Below are 20,198 nucleotides of genomic sequence, written 5' to 3' on the forward strand. Positions count from 1 at the left end.
TCCTAGTCGAGAACTAGGAAGTACCAGGCTGGCAGCGTTAAAAAAAGGAAATGCGGGCAACACAGATGAAGATTATTGTTTGGGGGCAAAATACTACCCAAAGGGTGTAAACTTTTTTTTTAGAGTGTAGCGCAGGACACGCGTACAAAGGTTGTGGACAACGCAGGTTCTGCTAACGGCTGTGCCGGCCATCAGTCCGTATAACACACTAATTGCAACAGTCAAGTGCAGCTAAAAGGAATGTGTATAGCGCACACACAGCTAGTTCGTTTTAACACTCATGAGCTACAGCGCGATCGTGAGCAGCACGCATTCGCATTCGGGGACAGCAGTCGCGTTCCTTTAGCCAGTGACGATATGAGTGTTACGAACAGCCTGCAAGGGTACCGACCTACAAAATTTTCACAGCCAGCCGCAGCTGCGGGGAGAACGAGACCTTGGAACGCGCCCGGCCCACTGCGGCGACTCGCTTTGTAAGGACGAAAATAGGCCTCGTCAACAACCCGTTGGCACCGGCATGTCTGCTGCGGCGACTCGCTTTGTAAGAACGACAATACGCCGCGTCCCCAAGCGAACGGCGCCGGGATGTCTAGACGCGGTCGGCAGACCAAGTATTGTTAGTGGATTCGCCGTCACCGTTTGTTTGGAGCGGGGGAACTCCTGGAAGAAGATGCTTTGCGGCGCCGTTTCACGGGTCTTAGAAGTCGTCAGTCAATGGACAGACGCGGCGGCCACTGTCTGCGGGGTCAACTCTGGGATCAAGAGGCGCCTGCTGGGGTCAAGACCTCTGTCTGCGAAACCCTCTCACCTCGGTGTGTTCAGTGAAACCTGTGCGGAAGTGAGTGTGTAAACCCTCCCCCTCAAAAGCGGGTCGGCGACGATGACTTTGGACGCTCCCATTGGTCGAAGGTTGAACAGCAGTTTTCGCTCACCTAGGGAGGACAGAGTGTATTTAAGCGTGTCCTCAGCATGGATGAGTTGAACAACGGCATGGGCCAGCTACCATCTATTTCATGCTCGTACCCAACCCTTACAGGAGAGAAGAGTGGAAGCTGACTTGTTCATGCGATCCCATACTCCAGCACTCACGAGGACACTTTGGCTATGCTTGATGACGGCACTGGATTGCTACACCAGTACATAAGATTTCGAAGCATGGCACCCTTTTTCTTTTTTTTTTTTGTAATTTTCCATGATCTAATCAGGATCGACGTGAGAATGGACAAAAAATGTAGCTCCTAAAATCAAGGCTGCCTCCCGTCGTTGCCTTTCAATTGTATGTTAGTCAACGAGGCTTTCGTGCACAGGCGCGGGCGCATGCCACAACGAATTCTACCTACGCTGTTGCACGGAAACAAGCTTGCATTCACAAGGACATATTATGGAACGAACACGCTATGTATATGTTGGCACACCACGGCAAACTCAATTAGATCTGTAGTAGAACTTACGCGCAACCAATTCCCAATGAGTGTCCTACGCTTGTCCACACGTTTACCCTTCATCATGGTTGGATGGATGGTTGCAGGAAACCAACATCATGTCGGCATCATGTAAGAGACCTATAGTGCAATTTAGCCTGTTCAGGTGGATTACCTGGAGTGGCATTGCAATTGCAATGCATTGCAAATTGCATACCAATCTTAATCAAAAATATTAAGTAATTCATTTTATTACAATACCAATAATATGGACACTTCAGGCGAATTTATGCAGTGGGTTCAAAAGCTAGTGGACCTGAGATAGCTTATGGCTTCGTCTGTGCTTTCTTGTGTGCCTAGGTCGCGTTGAAGTGAGAGGCAGCATGAAGGCGACTTTGCTCGCCCCTGCTGCTGCTCTTCACCATGCCAGAGTTCTGACAGCAAGTGTGTGCGATCAAGTGAGATGTGTTCATGTTTGCCTGTGCATGCGTGACAATGCGCTTGTTAATTTAGCTAGTAAGCGAACGTTTACAGCAGTTAATGCAGCTGATGAAACTAGCCTTACTTTGTATAGCTGTCCAATAATTTGCTATCTCAACCAATGCTTTGCCTGTCGGGTGAAACTCAGGCTTTCTTAGTTCACTTTCAGATACACACTAAGACGGCGAAACTGAAGCTGAGCAGAAGTGAAGTCCTGTCTGCTTATTAGAAATTATAGAACTAGGACTGCTTTCAACAAGTCCGTCTTTTTAAAATGTGCCAAGAAATACAGTGCTGTTCCAGTTAACACTTCTGAAAAGCTTTTTCTAGCAGTTCATGACAATATTAACTGCAATACCAACGTATGATTTGCAATGCAATGCAGCTAGAAACCTGCATGGTCTACATATGAGCACACCACTGTACACCAATAAACTGGCTCACATCTTTAATTTGAAAAACATGTAAAACAGTATGCACAAACATTTCGTATTTCAGCTTGGTGGCTGCTTCTGCTGCTTGCATTACAGGTGCCACTGTCGATGGCTACCCGAGATGCAAAATTAAAAGTGACTAGCTACTGACACTGTGCAGCTGCTAGTAAATGTCTCCCAACATCTGAAAATATTGTATTGGAGCTTACTTGAGGAGAAGCAGCACGTAGTGGACATTCAGGAACTTATGCATGCTAAAGACCTATCCTAAAATTAACAGTAACAGACTTGAGCCCTACGAACAACATGGCCCTGCTTTAAAACCTGTACACTAGCCAACACAAGCACAACACGTCACGGTTCAGCACTTTTGCAACAAAAGAACCACCACAATGTAGACAGCTTCACACAGTTGTAGTATGACGTACCTGGCTCTCGGGGACAACAGCAGCACAGATCTACATTCCTGACTCGAGCTAATATTGCATGCCACCGGAAAGTGTATGCATCGTGCTACAGCTACATAACAGACACGCACCTTTGTCATCTCTGGGTAGAATCAAAAATTCCACGCCACAACTTTTTCTCTGAAAAAGCAGCCATTGGTGGGGGTTGCTGCTGCACCAGAAAAAACACACACAGACAGGTACGACAACTATGAGCACCCAGCTATACAAGTGCAGCTGCCACCATCGACCTGCTGCGCTTTGCGACGTTTTCGCAGAGCCATTTTGTAAAGGGGTGGAGGGCTACAATGGCATGTGGCCGAGATTTCAAGCTGCTGTCAAAGTGCTGCCCCTCTCCTCCTGTGTCATGTTGATGGGACATTTAAACAGTGGGCAGTTTTTCCCCAGATGAAGGACAATGTCGTTTTGTCTCTTGCGAGTGTGGGAGGACACTTTGCTGGCTGATGGCTGAAAGGAGTCCCAGAGCACTGGGCTCGGGCTGGGCAAGCTTCAAAAGATATCCGGGCATGAGGTGAAGTTTCGGTCCCAGTACTTGCCAGTGAACTCCCACTCGTCGTCATGTGGGTGTGCTCCCTTCAAATGGCGAAACCACCTGAGAAGAAAACGAACATGTAAACATATGAGTACAGCTGGGCACTTCTTATGAGTTGTGAATGCGAAAGCATTAATGTCCAATCGAACACAGCTGAGCGGTCCTTCAAATAATCAACTCCTTGCGAGCAGCTAGCCCATTGAGATGCTAGGCGCATTTTAATTTGGCCTTATCAAAGCACAATTAGAATGCAGGTGAGAGCTTGTGTGGACAAGGTACGTGTGGATAACGTAGGCTTCTGAGAGTGAAAGCGAGGGTGATTTGGCGTAGTGGTGATGCCTTCTCCACTCACCTGGCACACTACTCCACCAACAGGTGTACCCTTTTGCACGCTTTGCTTTGTTGAGGCACGCTCGTGCCGTGGTGTAGCCGCCAATGGGAACTACACCAAGGTGCACCCATGACACGGCGTCACAGCCAACGGGAATTAAGGAGCCAATTCGCTGCTACAGACGCCGGTTTTTTTGCTTAACGAGCCATTTGATGTTTTTGCATTAAAAATCCCCGAATGTATTGACGCCTTGATTGGGAGTGTGTAATGCTGCAACTGTCAGCACAGCTGTTGTCTGCGGAGAGCACGGATGGAAACCTTCACAACTGAGATATACCTATTTCAATCTCTCTGCAAGCATGGATACCTTCAGATATAGGTCAGCAGAAGCCGATACTCACTCACCAATATTTTCGTATGCTACGCACTCCCTCACACATGTTCACCTACACTTGCCGGCACTCATGCAGGTTCCTATTCGCATTGTCTCATACTCGCCAATGTTCACGTTCATAGTCACTTTTATTCACACTTACAAGCTACTACTCACCCTCCTACTTGCATCCAATTTCACTCACTGGCATTCATTCACATACACACTATCACCACTCACGCTCATACTCACATTTGTTCATACCCATGTTAACAGGCGCTCACTCCTGTTCATGATCCCATCCACTCAACTCACTGACACTACCTCCCATTCACACTCTCGTCCACTCACACTTTTTTTACTAATGCTCTATCTCACGCCTATGAAATAAGTGTGTAGTGAGCATCAGCCAGAGTACTCGTGAGTGAGTATGCTGACCTATGCCTTCAACCGAGTACTAATTGCCACCTGAAGCTGACAACACTAATTTGACATAAAGCTGACACTGACGCTGACAACAGTAAGGGAGCTTTGCTTCAAGCTGCATTGGCCTGCAACAGTAACGTTGGCGATAGAAATGACAGAAAGGTATGTGCCAAGTATTGACTCAGGTAGGCTAAAAAAGTGCAAGAAGCCATGGGTGATGCCCAAGACTGAGATTAACAAGGAAAAGAAGACGAGTCTACAATACATTCAAAAGAACACAAAGTAGTTATCAATTCAACAGTTCGGTCGAGGTAACCAATGAATATGAAATTAAAGGACATAGTGTGAAGGGTCAGTACTTCACGTGACTCAATGACAGTATGAAAACGAATCCAAAGCTTTTTAGGAAATACATGAAAGAATTTGGATCCGACTCAACTGGAGTCAACGAATTTGTTCCTAATAAAGTCTTATCCAGCGATACAGCTAAGGCACCTTGTTTTAATGATTTTTTCCATCCTATATTTTTACCTAAAACAAGCTTTGAGATATTACGCGTGAGGGCTGAGCCATTAATGGCACCTGTTGAGTTGATTTGTATAGAATCACTGTTAAAAAGTATAGATGAAACTAAGGCCCCTGGTCCAGATTGTATTTCTCCCCGCATGTTGAAGCGTTGTGCCTGGCTAATCGCACTTTACCTATATCTAATGTGTACTAAATCTCTTTCTACTGGAGTGCTGCCTGAGGACTGGAAAATGACACATGTAGTTCCCGTTCATAAGCGTGGTTAAAAAAAAAGGACATATACAACTATAGGCCTATTTATTTAACATCCATCTCCTGTAAAATATTAGAGCATTTTATACAAAGATATAATGAAACATTTATTACAACACAGATTATTAATTGACAATCAACATGGTTTTCGCAAGGGACTGTCCTGCACAACACAATAAGAGTTCTATCAAGACTTAGTGTCCGAGCTAAATGAAAATGGTCAAACAGACTGCGTTTTTTTAGATTTTATAAAGGTGTTCAACACGGTTTGCCACCCATTTCTGCTTCACAAATTCACAGGGCAAATGTTAATCAGGAAGTGTGCAATTGGACCACCAATTACTCGTCGCAGCATCGACAATGTGTTATATGGAACGGAACTACTTTTCCTTGAGTCGAGATTGTATAGGGTCGTCCTCAGGGTCCGTTTCAGGGCCGCTATTATTTTTAGTTTATATTAATGACTCCTGCTGGGATAACTTCACGTTTACATTTCTTTGCAGATGCCTGCATCATGTATAGAAAAATAAGAAATGAACAGGATTTAGGGTCTCTAACAAGTTGACATTTTCAAATTCTGTTAGTTTTCCAGGTTTTCCCCGAGTGCCCTTGCAAAATTCCCCGAGTGAAACAGAACTTTGTTTTATGTCAAGACGGGCTGACGCCATGTTGCCCAATGCTGTCACTCTCTTGTAAGCGTGTTACAAAATAAAAAAAACTCAATGCACTCTGTGAAGGACGACGACCAGCGAAGCTGTGTATGTGGGCCCCTTAATGGCGAAATGCACCATCGCCGTGGGTTGGCCCGGTATTGCACTATCTTTGGGGTCAGCCCACGTATTGGGAGTGCTTAACGTCTGCTTCAGCTCTGTCGTGGGTCGACCCGGCATTTCACTATCTTCGGCATCGACCTACGTATGAAGAGTGCTTGACGGCTGTGTCATTTCCGCCGTGGGTCAGCTCGGCATTGCACTACCTTCGGGATTTTTTTCTACACGCGGACACGATAGTGGGGAAAATAGCCCTTAACAGCTTTGCTGTAAAAACGACTTAATCCAGTTTGAATAGTAGTAGTAGTGTTTATTCAAAAAGAAAACAGAAAGGAAGGGTTAGTAAATACACATCGAATAAAATATATTAGCAAAAGAATAGTAAAGCTCATCGCAAATAGAGTTGAACATTCCCAAATACGAGTAAAAAGGAGATGCATACCGAAGCAAATATTTTCCAATATGAGCTATTTTGCTATTTATATTCACTGATATCAAGCTCATTGGTATGAGGCCCGAACTTTGTCACAAGTGAGATTCTCTCCCAACAGCTGGTAAGTCAACCTCAACTGTCCTGACATACTCTCGGCCCCCACACAATGCCTCCATGTTGCGTTTCACTGATTTAAAGAGCCTATTTTGGTTTCGATAAGGGACACCTGCATCTCGGCGTCAGCCAACACCTTGTTTTTTGAGCTCAAGCTTCTTCAAAGAAGTGGCTGAGCGCTTCCTTTCCCGCTCATTCCTCAATGCGTAGGTCCTTTCTGTTCGAGTCGTCCTTCCGCTGCGTGTTCGCCCCATGGATGACTTGAAGCATCTTCTTGGTCAGTTGTACAGTTAACTTCAGATTTTTCGGACTTCCTAGGTTCCGCGAAGACGTTCAAAAAATCGGGCAGTTCGAAAAAGGCAGGACGACAAAAATGAATGCATGTCTTTTACTGACCTTAAGGGCTCCAATTGCCACAGACACATCCAGAAAATCTCTGAAGGACTGCGAGCACACTCATTAGGCATATCGGTGCTCATACTGTGACAGGAGATGGCGGGTGCATGCGTACGTACTGTGTCATGTGACAATTGCCTCTTCCCACGCTTGTTATGCGTCACCGCGTAATACTGCTGTGTTGACGCGCAGCTAGCTTTCGGGAACCAGCATTATGCAACAAGCCATGCTTTCCGAGCTTCGAAGCCAATCGTGAGGACCACAAAGGCTATTGCTGACAGCGGCGAATCCTTTCGATGAGAAACAGGGCACTGAACGGCAAGGAGCTTAATGGCGAACGTCGAAGCAGCTAGGCGGCTGCCAGCGGATCTGCGTGTGAGAGCACCGGCTTGAGGAGGCGAGGTAATCAAAATGGCGGCGGCGGCTTTGATTAATACCATTTTGGATCTGCGGTCATGGCAAAAAGTCAGGAAAATCGGATGGCAAAGGGTTCTTGCATCCGAAATTTGAGACATTCTTATACATTGACTCTACGGGGCACGGGTGGTACGGCGAAGCACTCCGAATTATTGGGCATCCGGAAAATCGGTCGTTGACTGTACACTGGCAACTCCTCCAGCCGACGGCATGGTGTCAAAGACGATTCGTTACAATTCCTCTTTGTTACTCAAGCAGGCATTAGCGTAACTTTCATTCCCAATTTCCCCTCATAGAAGCACAAATTCCCTGAGAATTCCCGGTTTTCCCGGCTGGTAGACACCCTGACCTGGATTCTATTATTTCATGGTGCGACAAGTGGAAAATACAACTAAATATGAAAAAAATGTGTTCATGTGTCCTTCACAAAAAAAAAGACAAAAAAAAAAGAGAAACCAGTTATTTTTTGAAGTGATATATTATTAACCAGCAATTTATGTATAAATATCTGGATGCAACGTTTTAGGGCGATTGTTCCTGGAATGCGCATGTGAATAAACTACTAGTTGCAAAAGCTGCCAGAGCGCTAAATTTCATTCGACGAAATCTGAAATCCTTGCCCTATACCCTAAAAAACACTCCTTATATTTCATTCGTTCGTCTGACTTTGGAGTATGCGTGTTGTGTTTGGGACCCTCGCCAGAAAACTTTGACCAAATCGACAGAATACAGAATAGAGCGGCAAGGTTCGTTCCGAGGCGGTACAAGCGAGGTGAGAGCTGCACTGAAATGAAAAGAGAGCTAGAACGAGAAGCGCTCTCCTCTCCCCGAAGAAAACTGCATTTAAAACTGTTATTTCAGATATATCATAACAAGACCGAAATTAACGAAAACACTTATCTCCAACTACCACACTATATATCTAAAAGAACTGATCATGACCTTAAAATTCAAGAATACCGGACTAGAATGAACCTTTATGCTAATCCCTTCTTTTTTTTTTTTTCGCTAACTGTAACAGAGTGGAATTGATTGTCTTGTGACTAAGTGTGCTGTATTAATGAATATCTGTATTTTTCCGAAGTTGTAATCGCCCCTGCTTAGACGCCCTTACGCAAAGCGGGGTATCTCTGAATAAAGAACGAAAACAAATCTTGATTTTCTGAGGGAGGATCTACAAAATAATGTTTAATACTATCGTAGGCAAGCGTTTGGATGTTGGGCAAGGAGTACTGAAGTGCCAAGCATAAGCAGCCTTTGTCTAAATGTCACTCGTAAACATGTTATAACAGATCTGGGCATGTGTACATGCAACAGCAGAAGGCCACAGATTGGCAGGACCTCCCTCTGAAAAATCGCCTTATTTATAAATGAAAGTTAATTTTACACAGTTACTTCTCCGTTAATGTGTGGTGCCTCCTATATCCTTTTTTTTTTCCTTTCAGACTGCAAGTTTTAACAAATGTTCCAATTCTGGAAAGAAATGACGCTACATATTTAATTCTGGCTTTCAATCTTGTATGCTTACAGGCCACAATCTGCCTCCCCTATGGCAGAATCTGACTTCTAAGCACTGAAAAGCTCGAACAACTTCTAAATTAATGTTGGAGTCGCCTCTGAAGCTGCAGTTTTATTTAGACTCAAGCCACTGTTAACAATACACTACTAGTCACATTCAATATACAGGTAATCAGACGCTCTTTTAATAAAGATTTGGATTATTAAGCACTTTCCTAAATGTATAGTAAACTTCTGTTACTTCGACTCCGGTTAATTCAATTTTTTTGATAAATTCGATCTAGATCGAAGCTCCTGGCTGGTGCCAATGCCCAAAATTTTGTTATTTCGATCCTAAAAATGGCCTTCACAGGATAATTCAAACTTTACCAGTCAGCGTTCACACACCTGACCCCTATGTTCATCCCAATAGTGACCCGTTTACTGGCAGCATCTGTCTGAGCAAAGTTTAGCGGACAGTGAATGGGTTGAGCACACATACATCTCTTGTCAAAAATGCCTATTTTCAACATGGCCTAGGAATATTTTCAAGCAATAACTGTAGCTCACAATGTCTGATAGTGGTATCTACTCAATTCTACCACAACAGAGCAAAACAACCGTGTTTGCAGCGATCGCATGCTTTGCCACGTAACACAGCAGCTGTATTGCGGCAAAGATTGCGGCAAAGGTGGCTTTAAAAATAATGAATTAACGGAAGTCTACTGTATTTCATTATTTGAGGTGTACAGAGAATATGCACGAATAGACAAATGCAAGGCTTGTTGCAAAGTTTTTCAGACAATTTTTTTCGTGTGTACTGACAGGGCAATAAATATTTATAAGAAAGGTTGCCAAATTCCAAAAATCTCAGAATCTAGGTATCAGAAAACGATATTCTGATTCAGATGTGTGGCTTCTTTGGTTTACTTCTACTAGCACAAGAGCCTCAGATGAGTGATTACGAAGGCACATGTGTAGCTGTGTTTCCAACTTTTCACGCAGATGTGCTCTACCATTCTCTCTATTTAGATGCTTGACTGATAACTCGGAGCAATGCAGTTGCTTTGACAACATGAATTTTATGAGTTTCCACCTGCTACAGAGAAGTAAGTTAGGGCATAACCATCATCATCTATAGATGTGGCTCTTTTCCATTTTTTCCCCATCTAAATACTAGCTACATTGCATGTCACATGTTAAGTTTTTCCACTGCATTGTGTGCATACGTAACGGAGCACATAAAAAATCTCGACCAATTGCACAAAACTGCTAGGGTAGGATGAAGGCAACCGGAGTTACAGACTGGGCCAGCTAGTTGAACACAGAAGGAGACATGCAGACATTGTATGCATGGAAGTCGAAGTCTCTGCCAGTGAGCCTTAAGTGATGGCGGGGACAATAATGAGCCCATTTTAGTGATGGTTATAGAGTCCATGAATGTGATCTGTAGCTCTGTTGAGTGTAGTTGTGGAGACGGTGGTATTTAACTTTTCATAATCTCTTGTCCATAGAACACCATGTATATAGAACCTCAATATAACGTAGTGTTTGTAGGCTATTTCAATATAATTAAATTTCGCTTTTGCTGCGAAGGAATGCAGAGACAATAAATGGAAACTTCCGCAGACACAGACGGTCAAATGATTGAATTACCAAACGGCTGCTTGCAAAAACACACCTCTGAAATCGCACGCGGTGAGACAAAAGCGTCTGCCAAAGTGGAGCTGCATCATGTTCCGTGTAAAGTCCAAGTGCGTTAAGATCCTATTGTGCCCTGCACACTTTCTGTGTTAGGCACAAGTGAAAGTGTATGAGGGTGAGACGAGAAAGATGGTGGATTCAGCAATGCTGCCTTCGGGCACGAGCAAAGGGAAAAAGGGGGAGGGGAGCTCGCTCGCTGTAACGCAATCAAGCGCACGAATGGAGCGGAGTTGGGGGGTTAGTTGGCGTGCTTCGTGATTTCTGGCATGCATCTCGGCCATGGCTGTGTGTGGCTGTAAGCATGGCTGAGCGTATACGCAACTGCACACCCTGCTTTAGAGGTAATCCTCCACGTATGCAAGGAGTGGAAATGCCGAGACTGCGTGGCATCATATAAGCTGTCTTCCTGTGCATTTATTGGAGGTTGCATAATCTTGAGTTTCGGTGACTTGTTGGAGCGAGAGGCAGACAGACAAAGGATTTGCTCACCACTGCCGGCACCCTTTACGATAGCGGTGTGCCAGTGCAGGCAACGCTATCAGCTGCGGGGGCGGAGTGCATGTGAAAACGTGGCTGACTTCGCCGATGTGAAGATAAAGTCGACGTGCATGAAACCATATCATTTGTCGCCGACTCCCAAATTAAAGTGAATTGTTTTCTCATTCAAACTTGCTTTTTTCGATTGCCCAATGATTTGGAAAGTTCTGCAGCCCCTTTCCGTGAAGAAAAATTGATCGGCAACTGTACTTATTTGGATAAAATGTCGAATTTCAATACAACAATATTTTTATATAATGAAGCAAACTGCCGTTTTTACCTACTTTGTTATATCAAGCTTTAAGTGTACTATGCAGTAACTGTTTGGCATACGTTAAGCGACTACAGCTTAAGCGGTCAGCCAATACATTAGGTCCAATGGCGACAGGATGAGGGATTCATCGTGACTATATTTACAGCGGAATTACTTCTCAAGTGGGTACATATTAACGAAGTTTTACTATACATGGTATCACACAGCCTTAAGAGTGTCTGAAGTTCAGCTTTATGCAAGATAAACAGAAAGAGAAAAAGCAGGCGCAAGTAGTCACCTTGGTTCCCAGATGTCCTTGTGCTTCTTACGATGTTTGCGTGCTTCCCTCTGTTTCTCTTCCAAACGATTTTTCTCCGCTGCAGCACCATCTGAGAAGGTAAGAATCGGGTAGTGTATGTAATATACACTCAGTTCATGGTAAACTTGCAGCACTGCTGTGTCAGCAGGCACTCTACTGCTGCTACCAGCCACTGCACATTGACACCAACTTTTGCACTCAATGTTACGCACAACACCTTGGTTGAGTGTCTACTGTCACGCTGGTATGAAAAGTGAACAGCAGAGTGTGTGGCTTGCACTACATGCTGCACCATCTAACTTGTAAATGTGGCCATGATAAACTGCTGCAAAGGCACGGTCAAGTACTCTATGCACAAGTGGTTGAATGTGCATTAAGCAAGCATTATACAGCAAAATTCAAATTAGTTGCTACAGAAAGGTTTGACTGTATTGAAAACAAGCATACCCAGATCTCCTGCCTCCAACCGTCGCATGTCTGGCCGCAGTCGGCAGTCAGTTGGGGGCAGCTCTTTCTCCATACCTTCTTCCATCTCATTCAGCGCAATGGCAAACAGAGTGAAGTTGTAATACTGCACATGAAACAGTGAATGGGAAGAGCCTGTTAAGAAAGCTGAAATCAACTATTGTGCTCTTACCAACAGCTACAACTCAACTGTTGTGCTGGATGTACAGTTGGCATCGAACGTTAACAGACTGCAAGATCTGCGAAAACAAATTTTCAAGTAGTTTCTGACTAGCCAGTAAAACTGCACAACATCATGTAGTTTGCATATACAGCAGAACCTCGTTGATGCAATCCCATTTCATACGATTCCCGGACACCAACATTCATGATCGAGAACACAAAGAATGACCCAATAGAGTTGAGATTCTTTTTACAGCAAAGCTGTATATGGCTAGCGCATTTCCGTCATCCACGAATAACCCGCGAACTAGCACATTGTCGCCCCTCGGTGGTGCCAAGTGAACACACTTGTGCCACTGCACATGCATTCGTCATCCTCGTCTCCTACCACAGTTGGCTCCGTTGCCACTCCTTGTTTAAGGGGGTATGAACCATTTATTCGAAAGAGGAAACTATAGTCATTATCATCAACTATCATCATCAGCAATGGCTCAAGCATTGTCATCGTCTTCCACAACTTGCTTGTTTGCCACTCATCACTCCAGTGCAGAATTTCATTTCCCTTCTGTCACCGTAATGAAGAGGCCGCGTCAAATTTTTTAAAATTTACGGTGGTATGAACCATTGCTTAACGGGGCATGAGCCATTCACGCCTTGTGTGATAGCCGCATTCAATAACAGAGGTGATATGACAATATGTGTGCATACCTATCATCACAATGGCTACCGATAAGGACAATAAATATGTTCATACCTTTGTTAAACATTTTACGTCACCTCTGTGTTGTGAGCTAAACAGCTTCGCTGGTCATCCACCTTCACAGAGTGGAACTACTGATAATTTTTTACCGACAAATATGTTTCTGGAAAACGCAATCTTTTGGAACCCACATTCAGTATAGTATACAGTCAACTCATTACAGTAGACCCTGATAATCTGACAAAAAATTTCCATTTTATTTGAAGTCCATAATATCTGAAACGCCTCACTTCTGAAATTTTGGTCGCAATGTGTAAGAACGTTATTGCAAAGAGCGAGTGACAAACATCCAAAGTAAAAAAAAAAAAAAAAGAAGTCACAGTTTTACTCGAGAGGCGAAGCATCGATTGCGATAGAAAATGCTATGCAAAGTAAGGATAGTAGTTTTATTGGCAGTATAATGTTGTAAACATTCACCTACTAACTAAATTAACAAGCATGGTGTCAAGCCCGCAAAGGTAAGCATGAATCCATCTCGCTCGATGACCGCGGAAAGTTGCTGTCAAAACGGAATGAGGAAGCACGGTAGCAGCAGCGAGAAAACTGACCTTCATGCTGTCTCTCACTTCAACATGAACTGTACGTCAAAAGCACAGTGCATATGAAGCTACCCGCACTGAGTGCACCTTGTCCACATCGCAGATCACTTTCAAGATATGGCAACCGTGTGGCCACGCCATAAGCAGCAGCCGCCAGAGTATAACCCCCTATCTCTCTCACCTTCCCCTTGTGCCTCATGCGCTTCCACCCCACCCCGCCTTCCTCCCTCATGCGCGCGATACTGAGTCGCGATCATCAGCTGCCCCTCGTAAGAGCCCGTCTCGACACGGAAGAAGTTTGTTTTACGTGCCTGATTATGACAAAAATTATCACCAATTTCGTAAACTGCAGCCAGTAGTCCGTTGTAGCACGGTTCATTAAAAGCAAACTTCATTGCATTAATACAATAGGTAGAGAAAACTAACGCTGAAATATGGTCTGTTATATCCAAAAGTCTCTTGTACGCCAGTCTGTTGCAATGAGTGCAGACAGTATTGCCAAACTGCAACCATATGATACGTCTTGTGGCTGCTAGATCCCATGTTAACAAGAAAGGGAACAAGGCACGCGTGCCATGTAAAAATGCTGGCACGCACTTTGTTTCACCTTCCGGTACCAGCAAATCTTCTCGCAGGTCATCGAATGTCATATTCACAGCTATGCGATAAGCACGTTCAACTATCTGTTACACCGTGTGTGTGGTGCAGTGCCATCGGAAGTGCACTGCACATTTTAAATAGGTGATAACAAAAACGCACAGCCGTTCCCTGTTGCAGGAGGCGCAAGGTGAGCGCCATGTTTCGCTCTGTCGGCATCGTATTCCGACGTCGCTCACCAGCTCGATTTCGTTTTGCTTTCCCTTTACAGTTTCAAAACACAGCACAATATGAAAACAACAATGCACGTCTCAGGCCACGCCTGAAGAAGCTGTTGATCCAGGCCTAATTTGAGGAATGCAAGCGTAAGCTTAGAAAACCTGCAAAAACGACAATGCGTGCCTGGGGCTGCTTGAGCCCCACAGCTATGTGCATGTCGGCGCTCGTGCTGCAACGATTCATACAACACTTTGCATTACGAAGACGTCAACTACAGTAGTCTGCCAAATTCTTTAATGACTTCAGATCGTATGCTTTCCCAGCTAGTATGTTTCTTCTCGAGCTTTATTCTAAGAATGTAGGAACAAGGTTCTGTTGTACAGTCGAACCCACTTATAACCGTACCAGTTTTAACTATATATCGGTTATAACAATGAAAAGCTGCTGTACCGTCAACTCCCGTATGTTTTCTGTGGGGAAATAACGCGCTTACTACAATGTCCCCATGCCACACTATCAGCTATAATGATGAAGTCTGGCTGCTGGGTGTCCGTGCCGAAAGGTAATGGAATGCGAAATCTTTGAAAAGAAAAAAAAGAAAAAGTGAAATGCGAACCGCTGCACGATCGCCTGCCACCCCAACTGCTGCCGTGTGCTTGTTTCCATGAGAGATGCATGCCAGCCTTGAGCGTATCTCTCCCATCGCTCTTCCACCACTCCGAACAGGAATGGGCTGCGCCCATATTTCTGCTCTGCACCACCCTCCGAAACATGAATAGACCGTGCCAACTGCACTGACAACACTGCTGGCTCTGCTCCCAGATTGCTCGTTCAGCCCTCACAGTTGGTTCTTTATTCTATGGCCCTCATTCTGCACAATTCTGCTAACGTATTAGGTCGCTCATGCTTGTCTTTGTTCACTGCATCGAACCCATTCCTGGCCACCTTGTTTTTCAGCCTTGTTTGACTTGCTGCCAAAATGGAAGATGATTTATCAACCCGCTGATCATCGGCAATGCATGACGTTGCCGGTGAAGAGAAAGCACACTGCTATAGATTTGGAAATGAAGTGCTTCTAACCGATGAGGCGATCGTCGTGAACATGCTTGCATTGGATAGCGATAGTGACGGCCTCGATGGCAGCGCTGACGTGGTAGGGCAGCGTGCCTCAATGTTTTCCCCGTGGGAGGTCCTGTAGACGATTCAGTCCCTCACGGGCTTGTTTTCGCGAGGGACCTTCCGCTGCACTACCTGGAGCACCTGGATGCCTTGGAGAAGGATGTCAGCAAGCTTCGCGTAAAGCTAGCAAGGCTGACGGACATGCAGTTTTCTAGTGCAAGCCAGTGGTAAAAACGTGTGGAGATGCTTGTGGCGATCTCGCTCCAGCGTTTCTTCTGGATTTCTCAAGCTGAGATGCTGCCACGGAAACCTTCCTGCATTCTGACCACCAAAGCGATGCCTCGGCAGAGCTTGTATGTCACTTGCCGCCCATGACCCTTCTTTGCAGCTGTTATAGCAGCTCCATTCTTGAACGCTGACAGCCACGGCTTGTTAACAACACGTGATCGGAGTGCGTAGAAAGCAGTTAAAACAGCTAAATGAGTCCACACAATCGGAAGCTGAATGGAGAAAAGTGGTGGGGTAGAGAACTGGCCTCCCCGCCATTACTTTTTTAGAACCGCTACGCCGTCCCCAATTTTAATTTTTGTTTCATGCAACCCAGTTATAACAATTATTGCTTATAACAATAGAATTTCCATGGCACTTGAATATCGTTATAAGTGGGTTCAACTGTACTAGTACAGATTGGAAATGTGAACATTAGGCTGTGTCCAAGCCTCAAAAATATGAAGCGTTTTCTCAAATCCCATGGTCCGTAATCTTCTAAGAACATATGTGCCTTCAGTTCGCAGTGTTGAACTATGATGTGTCAGTTGATGTGAAAAATATGCCTGCTATTATTTTAGTAATCAATATGACAGCTACAACCAGAATATGCTTTACACATTCTAAAGAGCTCAACAAGAAGCAACTTGTGGTAGGTATGCAGGGATATCAAATGGCACATAAAAGAAATCTGCTATTTAGCACTGCACAGGCTGGCCTCTGCATAGGGAGGAATTTCTGGCAAAGCATTTTATTTAAAGCTCTAGTGTACAATCCTTATTGAAAATGTAAGAATTACACATCTGTAAAAACTGCTCCTGATTATAGTTCTTGCAGCAAGAAAAAGCTTGAAGTTTTATCAGGTGAACAGCAAGCAAAAGCAGCTGAAATTTAAAGCATGCATAGCGCAACTCGGGCGTGTAAATAACGAATGATGCGCTGCCACACCGACCCTACAGAGCCCAAGAAGAAGCACATCTCGTGTACAGATTTAAGGCCCGCAGGGAACACTGCAAATGTGGTTAATGTGGAAGTCATGGATTCATACTGTAGCAACCACAATGCAAGTCTTCATGTGGTGCAGTAAATAAAAAGTGATAAAATAGCACTATCATAATAAGATAGCCATTTTGAGAGCAGTAACAAAGTGCGATTGCAAAAGCAATAACAGTTGAATTGCATCACGAAGTTTCTGGCAGAATATTATTTCTTTTGTATTCATGGAAACAATCTTTGTTTTTGTAGAAACAAGAAAGAATGAAGTAATTACACATATTTATTTTGCTTACCAAAGTAATTAAGAGCCAGTTTTTCCAACTTGTCACTAGCTTCACGCAGAATTCCTAACATCTATGCAGAACGGCCACTTCTGTGCAAAGGCCCAACCTACCATCAGTGAACAGGCCCACCCCCCATCTGAGCTTGTGGCGTCAAGCCAGAGACTGGCCTAGCGCACCAAAAAAAACTTTACACAGGCTGGGACCAGGCTTTCAGGTAAGCACTGCAACTTGCAGTGCTCTATCTACTACTCAACTCAATATACACTGCACTGGACTGTTTGAAGTGCGCTTGAGTTTTACAGGTGAGCGCTGCTTAATAAGCTCATTCCAAGCAACTGCAGCGGACTGCAAGAATGCTCCTATGAACCCCCCCCCCCCCCCATCTAAACTAAAACAAAACTGAGCCAAGATTCAGTCAAGTGGACTTGTTGCTAAGTTGGCAGCAAAATGAATTTGCAAACAACTTGCCTAGCTGTCCACTCTATTAGAATGCCTACCTGGGCTGCATACTCTGGTCGTGGAGTGACTCGCCAAAGAAGACGGGAGTTTGGGATGTCAAGTGAGTACGTCGAGTCACTCTTTGGAATCTCCCCGTCATCAAGGTCACAGGGTTCAGGGCTCTGCAGTGGGAAACAAAAGGAACAGTAAATGTGATTTTCTAGTCTACAGTAGCTTGAGAGAATAGATAGCTTTCAAGTTTTCTTTTTTTTAGACTACACAGAATTTTTTAAAGGGACACTAAAGGTAAATATTATGTCAAGCTAAAGTGATAGATTAGTGATTGAGAATCTCTAAGGCGTCAATATTATCACAAACAAAGCCTTAATAATAGAGAAACTGAGGTAAATGCACGACATGATTAAGGACTCCCCCGGGACATTCAAGTACATGCCCGATGACAAAAGCACTCCTCAGTAAAATTCTGTCGCTAGCACTCCACCACTCGTTGCTAAAAACATCACTGTATTGTACTACAAGACGAAATAAAATGCTATTTGTACAGTTCTATTTCCTTTTTAGAAGAAAGAGCTAATTGAAATTAACCTTGACAACAACGCGGTCTCGAAAGGCTGCGTTTTCGCTCGACTCTGCACCGCCCATGCTTTAACATTTCAGCAGTTTCGTTATCGCGTAGTGCTGCGCTGGTTTTGCTGGTTCGCAAAACTTGCACACACTGCAAGTAGCAGAGAATACAACTTCCTTGTTATTTTGCAGGATGCTCGAACTGTCTACGCCACTTGACCAAAAAGCAGCTGCAGCGGTGAATCCACCACTCTGTCTTGCTTTGGTGCCGCCATCTGTCGGTTGCCATTTTACGCGCTGACGGCAGCAAAGGGTAGTGATGACGTATGCAACATCACCACTTCCCCTGGTTGGGTGGCGGGAGATTTGAATTTTGAAAAAGGTATTCGGACCCTTAAGATGCAATTTTCTCGTAAACTAGGTCCTTTCTTGGCACGAAACAAGCATTGCGAGGTTTCTGGAATGGTACTTCAACAGTCTACATCGACTTAATATTTTCCTTCAGTGACGCTTTAGGACTGCTTGTGATAGGATATCACAATTCTAGTCCTTGAAATGGATTGCTCAAAGAGGCAGACATACATTACTTGCACAATGAACTTTTAAAATGTATAACTGATGAAATTACTTCAGGTTTTAAGAACAGTTACATTTGGCACACATATTCTAATTTACAACTTTTAGCAGGTAAGTTTGCAAGCACGCCCACTTGGAATGAGTCCCGAGAATGGCACTGATCTCAAGATATGCACAGTCAGACTTGTAGCAAAAATTCACTGCTGTTCCACTACCAATAGCTGGAATGCTAATGTATTTCGCCACATACTTTGCGAATATCTCGAAACTGGTGTCATCCCAAGAATTCGTTTCAAATGGACAAGCCCTGCAAACCCCTCGGCTACAGTTCGTAAATTGCAACATGTGACTATTCTTTATTCAATTATGAATTGCAATTTTTTGTGCAAGCAGTGCCTGCCCTTAATCCAGCTCAGGGACTAAAATTATGCTATCTGCCATAGCCGATACTAAAAAATTCTGTATAGCCTAAAGAAAAAAAAACCACCCTGTATAAGCACCTACAGTGAAACCTCGTTAAACCGTAGTTGTCTGGAGCTTAGAAAAAGTACACACTAAACAAAAGTACTGCTTAACTGAAATAGCTTGAGAATGCCCACTTACCTGTCAAGAACGGAACTATGAGAAAGTGCGATGAAAGAGCAGAAAACATGCAGTATTTATTCGCTTCCCACGACAAAAGTATGTTATTTTCATTTGATGCCGCAACGGGCTAGCAGCGATGACGGTGGCCTCAAACTCGCTCACACTACGAGCCAGCTTTTCCGCCAGTCCCCTCTTGTTGGCAAACACCTGCATCAGGCTAACATAACACGCAGCATCTGCCACTGTTGGGCCTTAATCGCCCATGCTGTCGCTTTCCGTGTCGTCCTCATCACTGTCGTTAGGCAAAACTTCGGCAATAACAGAGGCAACGATGGCAAAAAGTCGAACCTCGTAGCCGACGTATTTTTGTGGTCACGGCAGCATTGCCAACCAACTTCTCCTTCGCATTCCAAATGCCCCATGCTGTAGTCAACGGTAGATCCCACTAGCGTGCCAGCACAGACTTCTTCGTGCCACGTTCGACAGCATGAACGATGTCCAATTTTTCTTCTATTCTGAGCACCCGGTTTTTGCTCTAGCTTGTGCGACACCAACACACGGGCCACAACGCTCAGACTCTGGCACGGCACCGAAATGATGTTGATGTCGCTTCAACTTCCAAGCACCCTCTGCGTTTACGCTTGGAGGCCGTTCCGATCTTTGAGGCTCGTTGTTCAGCCGGGCCGACTTACTACCGTGATTTTGCAACGAAAAGTGGAAACACTACCTGTTAACCGATACGTATGCAATAATCTGGTACGATTTATACGGATACAAAACATATTATGTTCAATGGCCGTTGAGTCGAGGATCTGACTTTACTACTGTTAAAACGAAACTACTGTTTAAGCGGGTACGGTTTAACGAGGTTTTACTGTATTGTTCTACAAGCTTTCTGTTCGTCTCCAGACTCCATTATTAT

General features: G+C 44.4%; 1 protein-coding gene across 1 annotated transcript in view; it reads right to left on the reverse strand.

Moving 5' to 3' along the window:
* Window positions 1–2,332: 2,332 nt before the first annotated feature.
* Window positions 2,333–20,198, reverse strand: part of LOC126536290 (oxysterol-binding protein-related protein 1-like) — a 132,757-nt gene continuing 114,891 nt past the window's right edge. The window contains exons 22-25 of the mRNA XM_050183192.3: window positions 17,590–17,712; window positions 12,132–12,255; window positions 11,664–11,754; window positions 2,333–3,394 (exon numbers count right to left, since the gene is read on the reverse strand). Coding sequence (XP_050039149.2) covers window positions 3,292–3,394; window positions 11,664–11,754; window positions 12,132–12,255; window positions 17,590–17,712 — 441 coding nt within the window. The 3' untranslated portion in view covers window positions 2,333–3,291. The remainder of the gene's footprint in view (window positions 3,395–11,663; window positions 11,755–12,131; window positions 12,256–17,589; window positions 17,713–20,198) is intronic.

This window comes from Dermacentor andersoni, chromosome 4 (genome assembly GCF_023375885.2).
Source record: "Dermacentor andersoni chromosome 4, qqDerAnde1_hic_scaffold, whole genome shotgun sequence".
NCBI classification, from domain to species: domain Eukaryota; kingdom Metazoa; phylum Arthropoda; class Arachnida; order Ixodida; family Ixodidae; genus Dermacentor; species Dermacentor andersoni.